Below are 20618 nucleotides of genomic sequence, written 5' to 3' on the forward strand. Positions count from 1 at the left end.
AGTATCTGGTCGACATTTTTTGTATTTGTTCTTGGTTTATTTTTAGCAAAAATTCAACAAAATTTAAAATCTTGATTCACGCCGAGTAGTTTAAATAAGAAATTTATTCTTTGCAGAAGGATCGCTATCCTGTTAGTGTTGTTATATACGAAAAAGACTTAACCTGTATGTGATTGAAAATTTTGTTGTAACCCGGTGATAATACTTCTTGACTTGAAACATAAAACAAGTGTTGTGCGTTTACCAAAGTAAAATGGTGTGCGTTTGTTGTCATAAGTAAGTTCATTGCTATGGCAGTTGCACTCCTAAGTTATTATTTTGATCGTTGGAAATAGCAAGACTTAGGATTTTTAGCAATAATTGAACATACTGACTAACCTGTCAAAAGAGTTCTTGTGAGGAGGTCAATCCTTGTGTGATTATCTTTGCTTTTGTTGTGATGCCATCAGTAAGTCCCACTGATCCAGGGTTATTAGAGGGATCCCCTCCGCCTCCTGTGAGTCCTTCCAGTTCCATGGAGTTAGGGGGTTCCTTGGGGGTGTTGGGGGACATCCCCCTGTCCTCGCAGTGTTCCGTTGAGAGTCTGGGATCCCTGGACAGTGGGCACAGTTCATCCGGCAATGGTGTTGTGGAGGGGCAGTCTGGAAGCCCCATACCCAGACCTCCCAATCCCTGTCTCGTCATCAGTGCCAGTCCGGCCCCACGATCCAGCAGCCCCTCGTCTCACAATTCCACTCCGACCACCTCTAATCCGGCCAGCCCGAGAATAGAGATGGATGAACTAAAGCCTTATCAGCGCTCTCCGGAGATAAGCGTAGCCGCTATGGGCACCCAAAACCGTCCACTGTCCAGGATAGATCGATCCCTTTCGAATACCTCGACGACTTCCATCCTCTCTAACATATCCATTAGCTCAAACGACACCACGAATTCCCACCTGACGAGCTGCAGCAATAACACGTCCGCCTCTACCACTTCGACTACCTCATCGACCACGATCGTCACCCCTATCAAGACCAAGGAGGAGCTCGATTCTTATATCGACCACCTGGATTCCCTCTGGTCGCAGGAAGACGAGTGGATCATGATCTTTGATAACCTTATCAAAAACACCGAAGCCTCCACCAGGTCTCGGCGTCATACTCACCACAGTCATTATCACAATAATGGCACTACGAGCTACCACTCTTCGCCCTACCAGTCCCCTTATAAAAAACCAGGTAAGGGGTTTAAGCTTTTTATTAAAACAAGTAATTGGTATTGTTAATGTTACTTTTATTATTGTTGATATTTAAACATATGATTATGATTTTAATATTTTTATTACAAAGTCAGGAATTCATTAAAAGTAGATATTTTTCGAATAAAACAAGTCGCTGTACCTGCTATTGGTAGAATTTTATGGAGATACGCTTCAATGTACATTACACACAATAAGAATTTCTTGGGAGTAATCACTTGGGTTGTCTAGAAGATTATCTCTAGTATGTATTTTAGTTGATTTGTATAGAAATTTTGTATAGAGAGACTTTTGTAATGAAGTTTTGGATTAAGTTATTTAGGTACACCATTTTAAACTGTTAAGACGCAGTTCTGTGTACCCTATGTGAATTTTAGTATATGGTATATGTACTTGCATTCATACTCTATTTTTAACTTTTTATATTGTTAAATTTCACATGTAATTCAATAGTTGCAAAGCCGTGTTAAAAGTGAATAGTAAAGAATCTTATATTTTCATGTAAGGTAAAAATAGATCGATATTTTGGTTCCCTTTTCTCGTATACATTGCTAAATGCCGAAGATTTAAAAGCATAACTTTTTTTCGTGGTAGTTCGATTATAATACCGGGAAATAATATCCAACTCTCAAATTTCTCTGGTTTGGAATACAAATGGTTTGAAACAAAATCTAGTTATTGGGATTTTCGACTGTTTCAAGGTCAGGTTGCCTTTCCGTATTGCCACTTTAAACCGAAGAAGTACTAGATGGCGGAGAAAAGACTCTCTCTCTCTCTCTCTCTCTCTCTCTCTCTCTCTCTCTCTCTCTCTCTCTCTCTCTCTCTCTCTCTCTCTCTGAGATTGGTCGGGGAAATCAGTGGGGTTTTCACCACCTTATAGCCAGGAGAAACAGATTTACGGAGATGGCATTAGGTTATAGGAGATACATAAAATGGAACTAACCGTAAAAGTATTTGTTCTAGTGACTTTTCTGCTGATGATTGCATAACTTAAATTTTTTTATTTATGCCAACGTTTGTTTCAGTGACAATTGTAACGTGGCCTTGCTTGCGCAATAGTAAACATCTTGGAGCGTTGTTGTGAAATGGTGACCTAATTAAGTAATTGCAATCTATTACCAGTTACGCCAGAGGTTGTGGCACTCGGGTCAGAGCGTGACACTCTTCAGGTTTATTGGCACTAGGTAACTCTTCATCAGTGCCAGTGAAATAAAGATTGAATGACTGGGTGATCTTGACACACTTAGTTTTTCCGTCGAACAATTGCATTTGAGAATACTGTCATGTTATTGGCTCTCTCCTTCGTTGGAGAGTGGTTTGATATTATGCTTTTATATGTAGAACACAGTTTTCACTTATTGCTGTCTAAAGTGGAAGCATTATGGTCGTATTTGGATCTTTTGACATTACTTTAAATGAAGAGGGGGTTTCACCAGTAATCGATTTAATTCTACTAAATTTAGGTGTGGACGCGTTCTTTCTTTTTCTGCAATCAAGTGCCGAACTGTTTATATTGCATCGTCGGAATTCAAAGTAGATCATTCAGTAGATGTAGCTTGATTGTAATTTATTGCCACTTTTCTGTTATTTGCCTTTTGTTTTTCAAGCATCATGTGTGTTCGTTGATTGCAGCGATTCAATTTTTTTAATAATGCGAAAATTTGACAGAGTTTAAGGTATTTGCATTTTATCAAGAATGAAAACCGAGGAAATTTATACTTATAAATAATTATTGTTGCTGCTGCAACTACTGTAGTACTGTTATGATGTTTCATATGGAATACGGGGTATATGGGAATTAGATGTTTTCGGTCGATTATAGTAACATATAATAGAAGAACTTCATCTTTTACCAATCAGATTATTAATTAATAGTGTTTATTCATAGTTGAGAGCTTTTTTTTTATCATAGTTCACTTTTGGTGTGTCCTTTTCAGAGATGATGATAAGCTGATATTTCCGAATAAGCTATCGTAACAGCTCACCGAACAATTTGTTTACTTTTACTTAGTTGAAGTTCAAGGAATCCTAATCTCATATTTCCTAATATAAAGTAAGACGACTAACACTAGCGTTAAAAATCCCTTAAGGTTTTATTTTTCCAATCTATAGCTTAAAAAACGTCAATGTCTTTTTTTTCTACATTCTAATTCGTAGGATAATTCACAGACCAGCATTACAATGTATGTATCATGCAGATGGCAATTTCATCTTCCTACATGAATACAACTGTCTCGTGTCTATTTAGACATTGACATTTCGGCGTCCCGTTCCCCTAGTTTTGAGGTCCAGTCACGAGTAGCATACTGGATGTGGTTTCGGTTATTAGAATTCTGGTTGCGTAGCAGAATGAAGTGATGTCCGGGACGCCAGGTCTTAGTTGCCTGGGTCTTTTGCTGCTGTGGATGAGAATCTTGAGCAAATGCGAGGTGCACTGTAGAAAGTTGTCTCACGAATCGACATCTGTTGAGCTCTGCTTCATTATAAATGCAAATCGCTTAGTGGTTGTCAGTGGGACAATTTCCTTGCAAGTGTCATGATAAAGAAGTTCTGAAGATTGGTACGTAGGAGTTGAAATGGGTGCATTATTTCCTGGCAAGTTTTTGTACGATTTTGTGGGGCAATTGTATTAGTTTCATGAATGCACGAAGCAAGCAACTGCGAGGCTTATACTCTGTTTACTTATGTTAATTACAAGTTGGAGGACCATGTCTGGCTGCACTAGGTTTGTTAATGAGATTTTGTTTTGCATATGAAAATTTTGTTTACAAAAGTAAGTGTTTCAAGAAACGTTCCTTTTAAAAACAGTGAGTGGGTAGTCAAAGTTTAGCGAGTTTAACTTTTGAAAGTTAGATTAAATCGGGAATCTTGGTAGCTATTGTAATGGGATGGTAACTTCATTTATATATGCACTTCGGCTTGAGCTTACCGGCTTCTCATTCCCTGGCAAATTTGTTCGAAGTTATTCAATCCAAGACCTTTAACGTGTTTTGAAAAGGTGGAATTTCATCGTAGTAAAGCTTGTGTGTATGAGGCACAGCTAGTGATAGTTCAGATTTTTGGGAAACCTTCGGAAAGATCAGAGATTTGTTTGATATGCTTATTTTGTGTTTTTTCCCATAGCAAAGTCATTTCAAGACTTGTTTTAACCTTTTCCTTCGGTGGTTTGTGTGAAGGCAGAAGTCTCCATCCTACAGTATATTAAGGAAGTGAATATTTTGTTATTAGAAAAAAGTACCAATGCTCCCACGTATTTTTATTTGATTTTTTATCCACTAGTATTCTCAGCATATACTTTTTTCTTGGAAAGAAACTACTATATTTTGTCAATATTTGTAAAGTGAAACCTATGAAAATTTTTTTTTATAGTTTTTGGACTTACAATTCCGAAGCCTCCATATCATACAAAGCGGCATTAGTATTTCTAGTACTGGACGGGGAATGACACCAGAATTTTTTTCCTCAATGATTTTGGTCGGTTTTGATCAACTGATATTTCCTTATTCTTGTGTGATTATACTTTTGGATGGTTCCAGCGGCTTTAATGTTGCAGCGACGCATCGTTTTTCCCGCAGCACGCATCATTCAGTCTTTCCCCTCCCTTCCTCTTCCCTTCTCTTGCGTCTGTTCTTCCCTTACTTCCCCTCTATCATTCTCTTGTATTTGTCTGTCTGGCCGTGTTTTCCTGGTCCCTAAACTTGGGTGAGATTCTGCTCCATCTCTCCCTCCTCCAGGTTTTTCTTCCTGGATGATTCGTCCTCGTTCCCGATTGGCCTGGCATTATTTCTTCTTGGACTTTTTCTCCCGTAGCATCTGAACAAAAACTTTGGTTTTCTTGACTGGTGTTGCTGCTGGGGCAGCGGCGCTATCTTGAGAAGCGATGTTAACCCTAAGGAAAATTGAATGATGAACGGGGAAAATTTTTGTGACAGTTTTATATATATATATATATATATATATATATATATATATATATATATATATATATATATATATATATATATGGGTGTGTGTGTATTTATATATATATATATATATATATATATATATATATATATATATATATATATATATATATATATATATATATATATATATATATATATATAAACCGTGATGATTGGACAACGAAAATGCCAAAGCGCCTTGGGTATTACTGATGTACAACTTTGAAGTGCATGTGCCCCATTAAAATTCAATAATCTATTGCCTTTACATTTTCTAATATACCTGTGCCAGAATTGTGAAATTTGAATAATTTTTAATCATTAGATTAGCGTGAAAGTTGAGAAAATGTAATCGTTCTTTAAAGATTAGAATATAAAATAGTTACTAAACTTGTTTTGTTTTTCAATTAGACTGTTTGAGGAATTCTGAAAAATATTTTTATTGGTATTATTATTTCATGTTTCTTTTGTAGTGATCTGAAATTTGATAAATGAAATAAAAACGCCTTTTGGCAATCAGGTTGCTTCATTTACTGAGAAAGTTCCTTCCATTCCTGCATTGTTTGCAAATGCTCTCGTTATGGTTAGTTGAAACATTGTTCGGATAGATATAAACGCCTTCGTGGATGCTGCCGGTCATTGAATTGTAAATTTTTTAATGTTTTGATGATGTTCTGACAAAGGGATCCTTCTGGCTGTAATTGGAAACAGAAATCCCTGTTTATTTGCAACAATTTGTTGAGGCTATGTTGGATGGAATATTAGAAAGGCCATTATCCGCTTTTCGTTTCAAGATTTAACCATGTATCCTTGTTATTTGTATATTTATCTTAAACATTTTGAAGAATATCCAATTTGGATTGACCAAACCTTCATATTTAATGGTCTTTAATCTTTCCTTGTATAGACGAAGCTTGTAAATATAGAAGTTAGGTGCGTGTGTAGATGTTGATTTCAATTATGTCTTTGCTTCTTGCTTGTGCGGCATCATGCACTGTTGTCGTGATGTGACAAAAGATGTTAAGAGTGCATAAGCCTCGAGACTTTGAAAAACAACTTAACGATGGGGAGAGACCAGTAGCTCTTTCAAAACAACCTGAGTCTAGTAATTTCCGTGCTCATATTGATTGGCGACTGTAAAATCAAAATTTCTAGGTGAAGTGGTTTCGGAATATTAATGAATAAGTAATTTCAATTTTGCTTAGCTTAGTAGCTTGTGCATTTTTAAGCATTTTATATCAATAAATAGTTTCCTTACCTTATCGAGTAGTTCTTAAGCATTTCTTAAACATTTGTATTTGTAGGAATTCTTATATGGGTTGTTTTGCTAGCTTTGCTCATCTTAGGTTAATCTTAGTTTAATTAAGTAACCTATCGGTTTGACTGCAGCTGTTGTCGTTGCGGAGAAATGCAATCGGTATTTTCATGGTATTTCCGATTTAAATTGACTAATTACCCAGCAGTGTGAATCATTTCCTTATGGTTAAAACTTTCCCGAAGTCAGTCCCAGTCTTTATCGTTAATGCAGAGAATAACCTCCTTTCTATGTGTGGTGACTTGTGCTGGGGTTATTTTTGATGTAGCAAGGAATATGAGTACTCGAGAAGGACTTGCCTTGGATGTTAATGAAACAGTTATCGTCATAGTTGATTCGTAATGTTTCTTTTTTTAGATTTATCGTTGTCATATTTTATCGTTGTTAGTTAGTTTTGCATCGTCGTGTAGATATTACTCTTGTATTTTCTCCGGGAAGTAAGTGATTAATTTGTCGATCTCAGCGTTACGATTTTCATTTCATTCCTATCACACCAATATTTAAACCTTCCATGCTTATATATTACTTTTTAAAGGGAGTCTGTTAAAGTAGGAATGGTTGTGGTGTTCCTTTTGGAAGAGCGTTGTGAAACCTTCGTTTTCCAGGGGTTTGCTGCAGTTGCTTTGAGTTTAGGTTGAGTTCTTTTCTGCCACTTCATCACGCACACCTGGCTAGCTACCCCGTGCATTCGTTCCCGCTGCATCTTCAGATGACGTCGTTTTATATTTGGGTGCTGAGATTACCCCCTGATAGTTACCTTCATATTGTGGAAGGTGATGAGTAGATCATTGGATTTTCGGGGAGGTCTATTGTAATTTTTTAGAATAATATATGCTGTCCACCTTTATTAGTGATAGATTTTATCCGGTAAACACGTATCGATGTGTTTATAAAGTCTTACTAAGTTGATTTTGTGAAGTAAAGATCAGTTTAGTTTTTATTTACCAACTGATGTATTAGTGTTTTTATTTCATTGTAATTTTTGTGTCCATATAGTGCCATAAGGAATAAATATATGTAATCACCGTGCAAAGGAACTATGTAAGAAATAGGGCTTTCACTATCGTGCACTTGGCATTTAGGTTCATTGAGTGCGTGATACGTTTGCTCTTTGTTTCAGCCGTTTCTTTTCATCAGAGGCCATTGACCAAAAATAGTCTTTGTAACCCGATCCTGCCTCAGAATTTTATTTTTTCCCAGACCGTTAACGCAGACAAGGGAAACGGTATCCTTCGAAAAACGGTTATCCTGTATTCTTAGCTGGCAAGTAAAAACTTATTGAGGAAAAATGTAAAACGCCCACAGGGAATTTTTCGTAAGATATACTTTTGTTATTAATTTGCGAATATCTTGAAACAATCGAACAGTTATACAGAAGAATGTCAGTATGTTGACGAGGTTCAGCTCAACGGACTTTTTTCTTTGCTTTCTTTCTTATTCTTGAATGAGTAACCTTTCGAGCTCGTAGGCTGGGTCCTTTTTTCAACGCCTGGGGGTGTATTGAAGCAAAGTATGCACCCGGGACCTTTTGAGAATTCTTCATTTCTCGAGGATGCTTGCCATGCATACTCTACTAATGCACCCATTTACTAGCTTTGTTCATGGAAAAATCTCTCTCTCTCTCTCTCTCTCTCTCTCTCTCTCTCTCTCTCTCTCTCTCTCTCTCTCTCTCTCTCTCTCTCTCTCTCTCTCAGAGGTTTTTAGCCTATATTGTTTTTCTTGCAAAATGCATCTTCAAACTAAAGTAAGTTTTTTCTCCCCTTTCAAACTCATTATTAAGTCATGGGAGGCATCATCGTTGCATTTACACGAGAACTCTTGAACTTTGACAGTTCATAAGATAGGCAGGTATGAGGTCATCATTCATCAGCATGATGTGTAATGTACGTAGTTCTTTTATGCGATTTTTTTTTGGGGGGGATATATTTTCCCTTTCCCCCAAATAAAAGAAAGAACTAAATCTAATAGTTTTAGGCAATCGGATTGGATTGAGGAATTGTTTTTCCGACAGATATCTTCTGGTTCTTTGTCAGAACCCCCTTTTCACACACAATTGTGTAAACGGGATTTTTGTTATACTAGTCGAAAGATTATCTGTGAAGTTTCATAATTTTTAGTGAATAATGGGTTATGCAAAACAAACACACACACACACACACGCACGCACGCATATATATATATATATATATATATATATATATATATATATATATATATATTTATCGAAAACGTGAAAATAATCTAGGTATAACGTTATAGAAAAATTTAAAAGTCATAGATGCAGTCTGAGCAAAATTCTGGCAGGAATTTTAGTCTTCTGGAAAAAAAAGGTAGTATGATTTGATTTGTAGTTCTCGCAATAGCACGCAAAGATTTTTATTTGAAACAGAATTACACAACCAAATTTATTACGTGATGCAGCGTATTAAGTGATATTCCCATTTTAAAGCATGCTCAAAATCATGCCTTTCGGTACTTTTCAGTCTCTTTTCCTATCCCCCTCTACCTTAGACAGACCCCGCTCATTCTTCAGTTCCGTAACCCTCCAACTCTCTCTCTCTCTCTCTCTCTCTCTCTCTCTCTCTCCTCTCTCTCTCTCTCTCTCTCTCTCTCTCTCTCTCTCTCTCTCTCTCCAAAATCGATGGTTTCCCTTGAAGCTTCCTGGGCTGGCCTACGTAGCAGCAGTAGTGCCGCATGGAGGTCTGTGGCGTATACGTTCATTCTTCTGGTTGCTTGTTGCTAGGTGATGATGCTAGGAATGGACACTTATTTGGTTTAGCATGCCAATTTTCTCCTCGAGATGGGGAAAATTTGTAGCTTTGGTTTATTCTGAAGGTATATCATTTATATGGTTGCTGTAGAGATCGTTGGTTAGTACTTTTAGGGCCTTTGGGGTCATAGTGCACTTGTATGCTCCTTTTTTTTCTTTTGTTATTCTAAGTTTCTAATAAATTTTCAAGTTAGTTTGATATCTTCGGTTGATGTGCATTGGTATTTGGTGGCCCTTGCCTTTGAGCCAGCTGTCTTCCATTTAACATGCTGCTTCACATTGATGTTTGGACTCGATTGACGTTTCAGTGAGAAGCAAGGTTGGTAGGTATGTCATATCAATGGAATAGTGGTTGTATCAGTTGTTAACTTTTGATGATTCTTATTTGAATTTTTATCCGTCTGTATGTTAGTTTTATCACTTAATTTCGTAATCCCACGAAATAAAGAATAATATTGTCCAGTAATTTTGTTCGGGAAAGTAAGTTTTGATTAAGTAAAATATATGAGTTGTACTGGTATTTTCTTTTATTGCAAATGCTGGCACGTTTATAAATGCATAGTTATTGTCTTGAAACACGAGTGGGTGGAAATGCGTCAACTTCTTTTGAACATTTTTTGGGGGTAGATGAAAGACAGTATAGGGTGTCGGAAAGTTCTTGTTTGTTGTCCATGGTGGTAGATCGGATTGTGGAATTTTCCTCTGCTGAGAGCATATTTTCATAGTTGAATGCTGTTACTTATTTCTTCTTGAATGTCTGAGTATACATCGAAGTCACATTTGTAAACGTGAACAAACATTAGCGCTCTCTCTCTCTCTCTCTCTCTCTCCTCTCTCTCTCTCTCTCTCTCTCTCTCTCTCTCTCTCTCTCTCTCTCTCTCTGCAGTAGAGGCTTCATTATTACCTCTTAAATAAACGTCGTTTGCATATTTTTATAATGCGATAATGCTTATGTCATAAGACCGTAAAGGAAATAGTGTGTCACACGTTTAGATTTACGATATTGCTTGCAGGAAGCGACTGTGAAGATTATTGTTACTATTTCAGATGATGTAATTATAAAATTGAGGTTTTTGGGATTGTTATAACGTTGGAGATCCTAACTGTTCACTGTTTGGTTTCAGAGCATAATCTTCCGTTTTTTTTTTTTTTTTTTTTTTTTTTTTTTTTTTTTTTTTTTTTTTTTTTTTTATCATAAGATATGACCCTACTCAATATAAAGAATTCGTTAAAGGAATTGTCAATATCTAGGACCATAAGAATAAACCGAACCTATCGCGTCTTTCATATTTCTTCTTGATGTCGGGTCTGGGCAATTTAAGTTAGTCATGGCAGCGTAGAAATCGCTAGAGGATGGGTGACGTCATTTATTACTCTAGTCCTATCCGGCTTTACTGTGTCTAATAAGAGGGCAACGGCAATTTCTGAGACGTATCTTTTCATTTCCTCTCCTCACTTCCGCAACTTTTACCAGTAGCTCCAATGAGAAAATATACGGGTATAGCATGTTGCAGAGAGATTGCGTTACATATCTCACCTTGGAGGTGTGTGGGAGCTAGCTGTTTGCAGTGTTATTTTCCAATTCAGTCGGTTCTTATTGGAATTTATACAGTCCATTTGAGCGGCATGAAATCACTATGGGGAAATGTTTCTGTGCTTTGTGTGCATATAGGAAAAAGAGAGGGGCACCATTTGGGTTTTGCCTTTGAATAAAGTTGGATAAAAAAAATTGTATCATATATTGCAGATGTGAACAAGTTTTTTATTTACCTTTTTTTTTCTTAATCTGTAGGCTGTGGTATATACAGCAAATTTTCCCTTTCGCATCTATTGAAGCGCACTTTCATAGCTTGATTGCTCTAGGTTGTCTACTGAACCATCTTTTCTTTACAATTTTCTTTCCCATATTTGAACTGAGCTTTGCAAAGTTTTGCTTTGGCTAACTGGATATACCAGTTTATTTTTTATTAAGTTGAATATGATAAAATGATACTTAGCACTGAGAACTTGATTTTGAAAATTGTTTGACTGCTACTGTTACTACTGCTAATAGAGCGACTTTGCACAGAAGGTACAAACCACGGTTTCTTGCCCTAATGAAGCGCGTAAAAAAAGATATGTATTTGATGTTGAGCGGATTTTCAAAAACTAACAGTTCTCTTATTTGGAGGGATTTTTTTTTTTCCGAGATGTGAAATCCTTTTCCTTTGTGAACCATGTTTAAAACATTTGCCTTTTTTTTTTTTTTTTTTTTTTATAAATCCATATTTCTAATTTTCAAAATTTCTCCACCTTTAAACCAAACCTATAGATATAGATGACTGGCGAAATCTAACCGAGGCCCTTAACGTCAATAGGCTTAGGAGGAGATGATGATGATAAAACCAAACCTATAGAAGGATTTAGTGTTTTTTCTTTTACACTGGGCTTTCGAAAGTTGTCGGTAATTCTTGCATTGTAAACTAGGCATTAATAAAGTTCAGAATCTCTTTATCTGTAAACTGTTTTGTCAAATCGGTCCACTTTTCTTTACGGGAATCTTGGACTTCCAAAATTTCCTAGCATATTTAACCTGTTGACATTTCTTTATAATAACTTCTAGAACTTCTCTTTTGAAGTTAGACTCGCTAAAGGTCTTTGTTGCTAGACTCTGAACCCGGCTTTATAGTGTGGAGTATTTCTGCATTTGGAAGAGAGCTTTCAGTAAATTCAGTCACCAGTATTTTTCGCTTGTGAATTGGATTCTCAGTCAGTTACTGCGTATTTTATTTGTAAAAATGGTATTTAAAGAGATACAGCACTTTTTACTAGGGAGTAGACATTTTTATTTCTGAATTAAGGTCTAAACATGTTCCACTAGTTCTATTCTACTGTAAAAGCTCAGGTCTCTTGATAACGTCGCTTACCATGAACTTAGATTTAAAAAGTTGCATTTTCATGTAAGTCAAGCGTGAATTAGTCGTGAAAAGCTCCGTTTGATTATTAGGACGGCCTTTCAAATGTTACTGATATTTCCTATGATCGAGAGTTGAATGTTCCTGTGTGCTATGGGATATCTGAACGTTTGAAAATGTTTTGTATCGAGGGATCATTCTTTCCGAGATTGCAACACACTTTTTCCTAGAACTGGACTTTCAAAAGGTTTGAATATATTTCCCCCCAGCAGTCCTGACATGTGGTACGTTTTTAAGATATTCCCTATAATTCAAGTTTCACGGAAGTCTGAAATTTTTTTTCCCCAGTAATCTGATCATTCAAAGAAAATTATTGTTATTTATGTGCTCTCCTTTCAGATATGTGAATAATTTCCCATCCGTTAAACAAAATTTCAGAAGCTGGCTTTCAGAGCGCTCCAAGGTTGCCTGCCTGTTAAGACTCAAAATATCCGAATATTTTCAGAAGGGCATTTTCTTGTTGGGACCTTGGGACTTGTGTATTTTTTCTGTGATACGTTTCCAACGTCTTTTTCCGAGCGTTATATAAAAAAAAACCTGCTTTTCGGGGAGTGATAGTTACAGAATTTAAGCCGGGTTTTCAGAGCTCTAGTATTTAGCAAGATGTGACCATACTTTCACTTTCGTGATGGAAAGAGATGAGTGGGGGTGGGAAAGGGGCCGCTCTCTTGTCGTTCATCCTGTCTTTGCTCGAAACTTTAATTGAATTTCAAAATGACTTTTCCCTTCTCAGTGGTTGGATTGCACGCATCAGATTACTTTTTTATGGCTCTTTATGGTGTGGCTAGACCTTGTTGACCAATATGTAACTACTGTGCACTTACAAATAAAGTATCGGCTACTGTCAATCTCACGTTCTTCTTTTATTGTTTCACATTGGGAAAGCAATACAAATTATTATTTAGTTTCATACTGGGTTTATTATGAGATGAATAACATAGCGTACTCAGAAATGCAAAATGTCAAAAAAGGAATACAGCTAATGGGAATTCTCATGAATATTGCGTAGCGTTTCACAGCTGAAAGCGGGAAACTATGTCCTTGAGATGATATTGAATTCTAGGCGAAGAGGAGCTGTGGCCCCAGATTTGAGGAATGTTGCGTGCCTATTTCCTTAACCTGTGCTGCCTTAGGCAGAAGTAAATATCAGAAATAGAACAGATATGAAATTCTTGGGTGTTTCTCGAGATTGGGTTATTACTATTGTTGACATTGCCTATGATTATGGCCTTTGATAGAAACCTCGAAGGGGTGTGCCGGAATTGATATTCAATTTGAGAAGGGTATAGATGTGGTCTTTCGTCATTTGGTGATTATTAGGTAATCCGATGTATGTTTATTCTCCTATCTTCTATGGAAGAATTTTTTTATCCGGCGTGAGTTATTCGATATGTTTATATAGCCTCCTATGTACACATTATACAATAGGGTATCACTGATGATGTTCCTTTGGGCCACAAAACTTGTATTTGCTGAAAAAGCCCGCCATTTTGAAGAAGATTCGTAGAATTCTGCGATAAGTAAAACCGCTATTTGGGGATAGTTAAGTATACAGTAGAATAATATGGAAGTGCTAGTTTTTTCTTAATTAGATTGCAGAAATTACAATTGACGAGTACGTGGCAGGAAAGAAGAGAGCGAATAATGGCAGGAATAAAGATACCAATAATGGCGGTAGAGAAGAGAATGAATAATGGCAGGAATGAAGATAGCGAATAATGGTAGGAAAGAAGAGAACGAATAATGGCAGGAAAGAAGAAAACTAATAATAGCAGGAATAAATATACGAATATTGACACGAAAGAAGCGAACAGTTAAAGGCAGGAAAGAAGAGAACGAATAATGGCAGGAACAAATATACCAATAATGGCAGGAAAGAAGAGAACGAATAATGGCAGGAAAGAAGAGAACGAATAATGGCAGGAATAAATATGTTAATAAAGGCTGTAAAGAAGAGAACGAATAATGACAGGAATAAAGATACCAATAATGGTAGGAAAGAATGCATATAGTAGAAAGGCTTGAAATTTGTCGCTCACAAATATGATTGTATATTATTATAGGGAAACCTCTGATGGTATGCGATTTCACACATGTCGGACTTATCCAGCAAAGGATTTAACGCACTTAAATTCTCGTAGATTTTTGCAACCTAATAAGAGATCCTTAGTTTTTATCATTTCTTATCGCTCTGACTTAAGTTAACACAAAAATAGCCAGACATATTGAAATTTTTTAACCAATCTATTTTTTCCAACACATTTGTTTATCTTTTTATACCACTGTTTAAGTTATCATCTTGTTAAAATACAATAATCAATCTTTTTAAAAGATGATAAATTTCAAACAAAAACTTATTCGTCCGCACGAGAAAAGTTTTGGGCGCAAAATAGTTTATCATATTCCAGGATTGTTATTAAACTTTGTCCTTGGCATCAATGACCACTGATCTTATGATACTGGGGATATTGAAATAATAATATGATAACTTTCATTATTTCATATAGCCTTGAGAATTAGAATTTTTTTAGTCGGTGGACTTTTAGATAATGATATCGTCCTTGTCAATATCAGAAAAGTATGTAAATATATAAATGTTACACCGGTGTTGGGAAATTGAAACAAATTATTTTGAAGAAAAACAAAATCTTGTGGATGCAGACAGTACTTCCATTTTTAGGGATTGTAAAGGAAAGTAATGAATGCCTCGGAGAACATCATTACGCACGGCCTCTTGGCATGATCATCTTTGTAGGGCTTTCAGTAAAGCAATTTTTGGGGGGGTCAAGGGTGCACAATTTAACCACAAAGTATATCGGGCCAATAGATGGTAAGTGTCCCTCTAAAGCAAAAGCTGTACTGCGTTTTTATGTGCATGTCGAATTAGTCTACCTGGAAGTTGGAGGTGTCCCTGTGCTCAGTTTGAGAATAAATCCGGAATTTAAAGATCAAGAGTAACTAGTATAGTTCAATTTGTTCTCATTCAACGGATTTTTTATTGGTCTCAGAATGTCACCATTTGATTTTTAAGGACCTATGGTAAATTTTGTGAAATGAACAAGTTCGAAGCCATATTTAAAAGAGAAAAGAGTAAATGTGATTTATTAGAAAATCATAAACCGAGCTTTTTCATTCAATTTATTAGAGTTTACTTAACGTTAAGTGCCATTATGTGATAATGCCTCGTGTATAGATTTTTACTTTTTTAATATAGTATATTTAAAAGTATAGAATTTATTATGATCCTAAATTTCTTAGCTCTTTCTGTGAAAAATGATTTTATTTTAATTTCTTTTGGCCCTTACGTAGCTATTTTTTTTCTAAACACTGCTCTCTTTTTTTTTTCAGGTATGTAAAGAAACCCGTAGTTTTGATTGAGAGTGAGTAGACAATTTACTTGACGTTATTCAGCTAAAAAGAGTATTCCAAGAAAGCCTTAGGTCAGATGGAATCTTAGTTTCTCGGTAATGGTAATAAGTGTCCTTGAAGGTAATGCTTATATGCTGAAGCTTTTAAGTAAATGATGTCGTATCCTAATATTACACGGTAAGTTGCCATTCCGTACGATGCTTTTTATTTCAGAAGGCTTTGGACGATATTGGTGTTCAGAGTGTATCATCGTGGATGAAATTTGATTAGTTGGGGCTTAATTGTACATTTACATTTTTTCTAAACTTTTCTCGTTGGCAAGAAGTGTAGTTGCTGCCCCATAACCTTCACCGTAAATGATATATTGTTTAATCTTCTGATTGGTTTCTCCTTGTGAAATAGATCCTTCGGGGCATAGCATTTATCCTTGCATAATCACCCATATCATAGAAATAAATGGTAGGGTTTGGTTGCTCCCTTTTTGGACGCGGTCATTTTTTTCTATCTCGTCTATAATGCAAAATGGATGGGAGGAGCTTGGCCGTGATGGTACTGAGGGCAAGGCGTAACACCTTTTCCCAGAGTAAGGCTTGGATTACGCCTTAATTGTGGGGTTGGAAGGGCAGGGGATGGAACTCCCAAGACCTAAAGGTAGGAGGGTCTTATATTCGGTATTTTTTTATCATTCATGTATAATAGAGGTGGGAGGAGTCTCTGCGTGTGTCCCTTTAAGGGATGTCTCCTTAATAGGATTGTTGGGGATGGGTTGTGGGGCATTTTGCACTTCCTGAAAAAAAGAGGGAGGTTACTAGGAAAAGCCATTAGAATATTGAGAATTTGCTTTAGATCTCTTGTGAAGAATGGTGCTGAAATTAATCATAAAAAGTCACGAAAAGTTACTTGAGATTATTTGTACATTTACAGCAAAGCTAGGAGAGAACGTTTATGAAATTTTATTCTGATTGATCCCTTTTATTAGAATTTTCAAATTTCTCCTTTTTTTTTCTTTTGTACAAAAACATTTTATTATTTACCCTTGGGTTTATGTTCAGAGAAACTTGGAACTCATATTACGAGAAGATTACTATTAATGCTGTGTATGCTGTGACATTTAAAACGCACCTTTGTTTTGAGAGGGAAAAACTAAGCCATCATTAAAGGGCATGACCCCTTCCTAGGGCTGCATAGTTCTTTATGAGAAAACAGGATGAACCTCCTGGGTAGTGTATACATTCAAGCAGTGTGCAAGACAGTTGAGATCGTAGTCATCATTTTTAATGAAATAACCCTTCCTCGTCCTCTAACTCATTGAGTGTTTTGCTTATGCCACTTGTGAGGCATTATTTATGATTATGGTCTGTGATTTCATTTGTTTCAGTGTTATATTAAGGTTTTTTTTGTTTTTGTTTTTATAATGAGGATGATTAATGTCAGTTTTTATTCGGGTTGGGGTTATTACCAGTAATAACACTCGCTACTTAGACAAACAAATGCAGACGGCAACTCACTTATTTTTTCTTTTGCTGACCCGGATTTAATGAAGAGACATATATTTTGCTGATGGTGGCACTATGTGAAACGAAGTAATTAAGGTGTAAATACGGCCCTGCTCAGTGATTAGCTTAGTGGTGCTTGACGTGGAACCTGTATCGTTTTGTTAAAGTAATGTTTTCCATACAGTGCAAGTTATAGAACCTGACGAAGGTACTGTTATCTTCTAATATTAGCTAAGGAACATTTTGTGATCTCTGAGTCAATATCATTAGTTGATCTCTGAATCATATTCATTAGTTATTAACGCGTTGGTTATCTATTACTTTACCTTTTCCATTTCTTATCGTTCCCAAAAGGACTACTTGTATCCTGGTTTCAGTGAATAATACTTGAATAGTATTCGCTTTTTAATTAGATAATGAACTTTAAGATACATTTGTGAATCTATAGCTCAGTCTTTTCTGTTGAGTGAGGAAAAAATATTGTTAGGTGCGGATGCAGAATTTGTCATCAGAAGGTTTGTTAATGGAAGGCTTTCTTTGTGCAACAACCGTCAACACGAAGGAAACGTGGAAATTATAATCCAGAATCTTGACCTAACGGTGAATCGTACTGTACAATAGAGGAGCACTTATTATCATGGAAATTTTTCTTTACACACATTCGCCGCCTGGTTTTACAGTACGATTGTTTCCCTAGTAGAGGGGATAAGTTTGCTATTCCCATACCATTATTTATCTTACCAGATACTGGAGCTACCAAACCAGAACTAGCTCTCTTTATCTCTTGTGTGTATATGTGTATATATATATATATATATATATATATATATATATATATATATATATATATATATATATATATATATATATATATATATATATAAAGCAGGTTGTAGTTAGAAAAATGAAAGGGGGCCAAGAAGGGTTGAATCGGTGTATGTGTGCATATCTATCTAAATATTTAACCGTCATATTTGACGGGTTGCATACACTACTGTGAGTTTATACTTCATCCGGGTCACATTGTAACCTTTTCAATGACCAGTGGTAACAGTCGACAAATTCTGGTGGGATTTCGACACTGGAATGTGTATTTCAGTGCTGGAACCTGAAGCCCTAATTTGGCATTCCTCTGGATAAACGTTGGGATGCGCCCTGTGGAACATTATTATTCATGTTTGTCAAAGCCCTCTTCCGGTTGAATTATGTTGAAGGTCTGTAGCGTTTCATTATAATTGATGTTATTGCTGCTGTATTGCTGTTATTAATGGTGAGGCTGTCGACATTGTGTGAAAATTGTCCTAATTTGGTTTGCTTGGTCAAAATGCATGATTAGGGAATGCGGATCTCGCGTGGAACTGGGAATTATATTGTTAGCGCAACTGAAATGCAGTTGGTAATTATCGGAAGCATTTTGTAACGTCGTTATGAGGTATATTGCAATTTTTTTTGCTAAGTATTTTTTTTTATTTGTTTTTGTTTAGAGAGAAAATGTGATTTGCGTGCAAGGTTATTATGCATAGTTAGGTTTTATAAAATTAATTTTAAACGCACATACCATTCATCAGTCCATGTACTTGTTTCTCTCTACATAAACATGTGAAAATGGGCCAGAATAATTGGAAATATATTTATTTTATAAGATTTTAATTGTAATTGCGCGCAATGTTGTGGGAATGTTGAGAGGGGGAGTCGAATTGCAATCCGTGTGGATGACAAAAAGAAAGAAGGAAGGGAGGGGTAGGAAGCCCACGTGACTGAGAGCTACCGAAAGTCACGCAAAGGTTACTTCCCACCTTCTCTTCCCAACGCAATTTAGAATCTCAATGATTAACATCATTTACCACTTTTTCCACCGACCCTCTATAGAGGTAGTAGTGTGTACACAAGAGATTCTGGAACTATAAAATTGGCAGGAGATTGGAGCCTTTTATTTATCACGAAATATTTTCATGCTGTTTTGCATTAAAGAGTGGTCCTTATTTCATGGCGTTATATGTTTCTGCTTTTTCTAAAAGTTGGTTCCGAGATTTTCATATTGCACTCCCTTTTACCATTACCTTTTTAAAAATGTTTATTTGATTATGCATATTTGATGGTGTAATGGCCTGAGACACACACACACACACACACACACACACACACATATATATATATATATATATATATATATATATATATATATATATATATATATATATATATATATATATGACCTAGCAATTGTTTTATAAATAGACTGAGAAGATTTCATAATAATAAAACTCCCTGAAACACAAAATGACCGTAATTATTATTATTATTATTATTATTATTATTATTACTATCCAAGCTACAACCCTAATTGGAAAAGCAAAATGCTATAAGCCCAGGGGCTCCAATAGGGAAAAATAGCCCAGTGAGGAAAGGAAATAAGGAAATAAATAACTGAAGAGAACAAATTAACAGTAAATCATTCTAAAAAAAGTAACAACGTCATAACAGATATGTCATATATAAACTATGAACAACTTCAAAAACAAATATGTCATATATAAACTATAAAAAGACTCATGTCCGCCTGGTCAACAAAAAAGCATTTGCTCCAACTTTGAACTTTTGAAGTTCTACTGATTCAACAACCCGATTAGGAAGATCATTCCACAACTTGGTAACAGCTGGAATAAAACTTCTAGAGTACTGCGTGGTATTGAGTCTTATGATGGAAAAGGCCTGGCTATTAGAATTAACTGCCAGCCTAGTATTACGAACAGGATAGAATTGTCCAGGGAGATCTGAATGTAAAGGATGGTCAGAGTTATGAAAAATCTTATGCAACATGCATAATGAACTAATTGAACGACGGTGCCAGAGATTAATATCTAGATCAGGAATAAGAAATTTAATAGACCGTAAGTTTCTGTCCAACAAATTAAGATGAGAATCAGCAGCTGAAGACCAGACAGGAGAACAATACTCAAAACAAGGTAGAATAAAAGAATTAAAACACTTCTTCAGAATAGATTGATCACCGAATATCTTAAGAGACTCTCAATAAGCCATTTTTTGTGCAATTGAAGAAGACACAGACCTTATATGTTTCTCAAAAGTAAATTTGCTGTCGAGAATCACACCTAAAATTTTGAAAGAGTCATACAAATTTAAAGAAACATTATCAATACTGAGATCCGGATGTTGAGGAGCCACCGTCCTTGACCTACTTACAATCATACTTTGAGTTTTGTTAGGATTCAACTTCATACCCCATAACTTGCACCATGCACTAATTTTAGCTAGATCTCTATTAAGGGATTCACCAACCCCAGGTCTACATTCAGGGGATGGAATTGATGCAAAGAGAGTAGCATCATCTGCATATGCAACAAGCTTATTTTCTAGGCCAAACCACATGTCATGTGTATATAGTATGAAAAGTAATGGGCCAAAATATTTTATCATTAAACTAATTCTATCATTAAACTAATTCACAAAAAGGGAGACATAAAAGACCTGAAAAATTACCACCCAATAAATTTACTCCCAGCAAT

The 20618-nt window shown here is 35.9% G+C and overlaps 1 protein-coding gene across 22 annotated transcripts in view; it reads left to right on the forward strand.

Annotated features, from left to right (window-relative positions):
- Nucleotides 1-20618, forward strand: part of chb (chromosome bows) — a 356425-nt gene that overhangs the window by 194092 nt on the left and 141715 nt on the right. For 18 of the 22 annotated variants that reach the window (XM_068372444.1, XM_068372447.1, XM_068372449.1 and 15 more), the window contains exon 2: nt 117-1220. The exons of the other annotated variants lie outside the window; for them this stretch is intronic. In XM_068372444.1, coding sequence (XP_068228545.1) covers nt 440-1220 — 781 coding nt within the window. In that variant the 5' untranslated portion in view covers nt 117-439. The remainder of the gene's footprint in view (nt 1-116; nt 1221-20618) is intronic. 22 annotated transcript variants of the gene reach the window in all.

The sequence above is a fragment of the Palaemon carinicauda genome, chromosome 4 (genome assembly GCF_036898095.1).
Source record: "Palaemon carinicauda isolate YSFRI2023 chromosome 4, ASM3689809v2, whole genome shotgun sequence".
In the NCBI taxonomy this organism is placed as follows: Eukaryota; Metazoa; Arthropoda; class Malacostraca; order Decapoda; family Palaemonidae; genus Palaemon; species Palaemon carinicauda.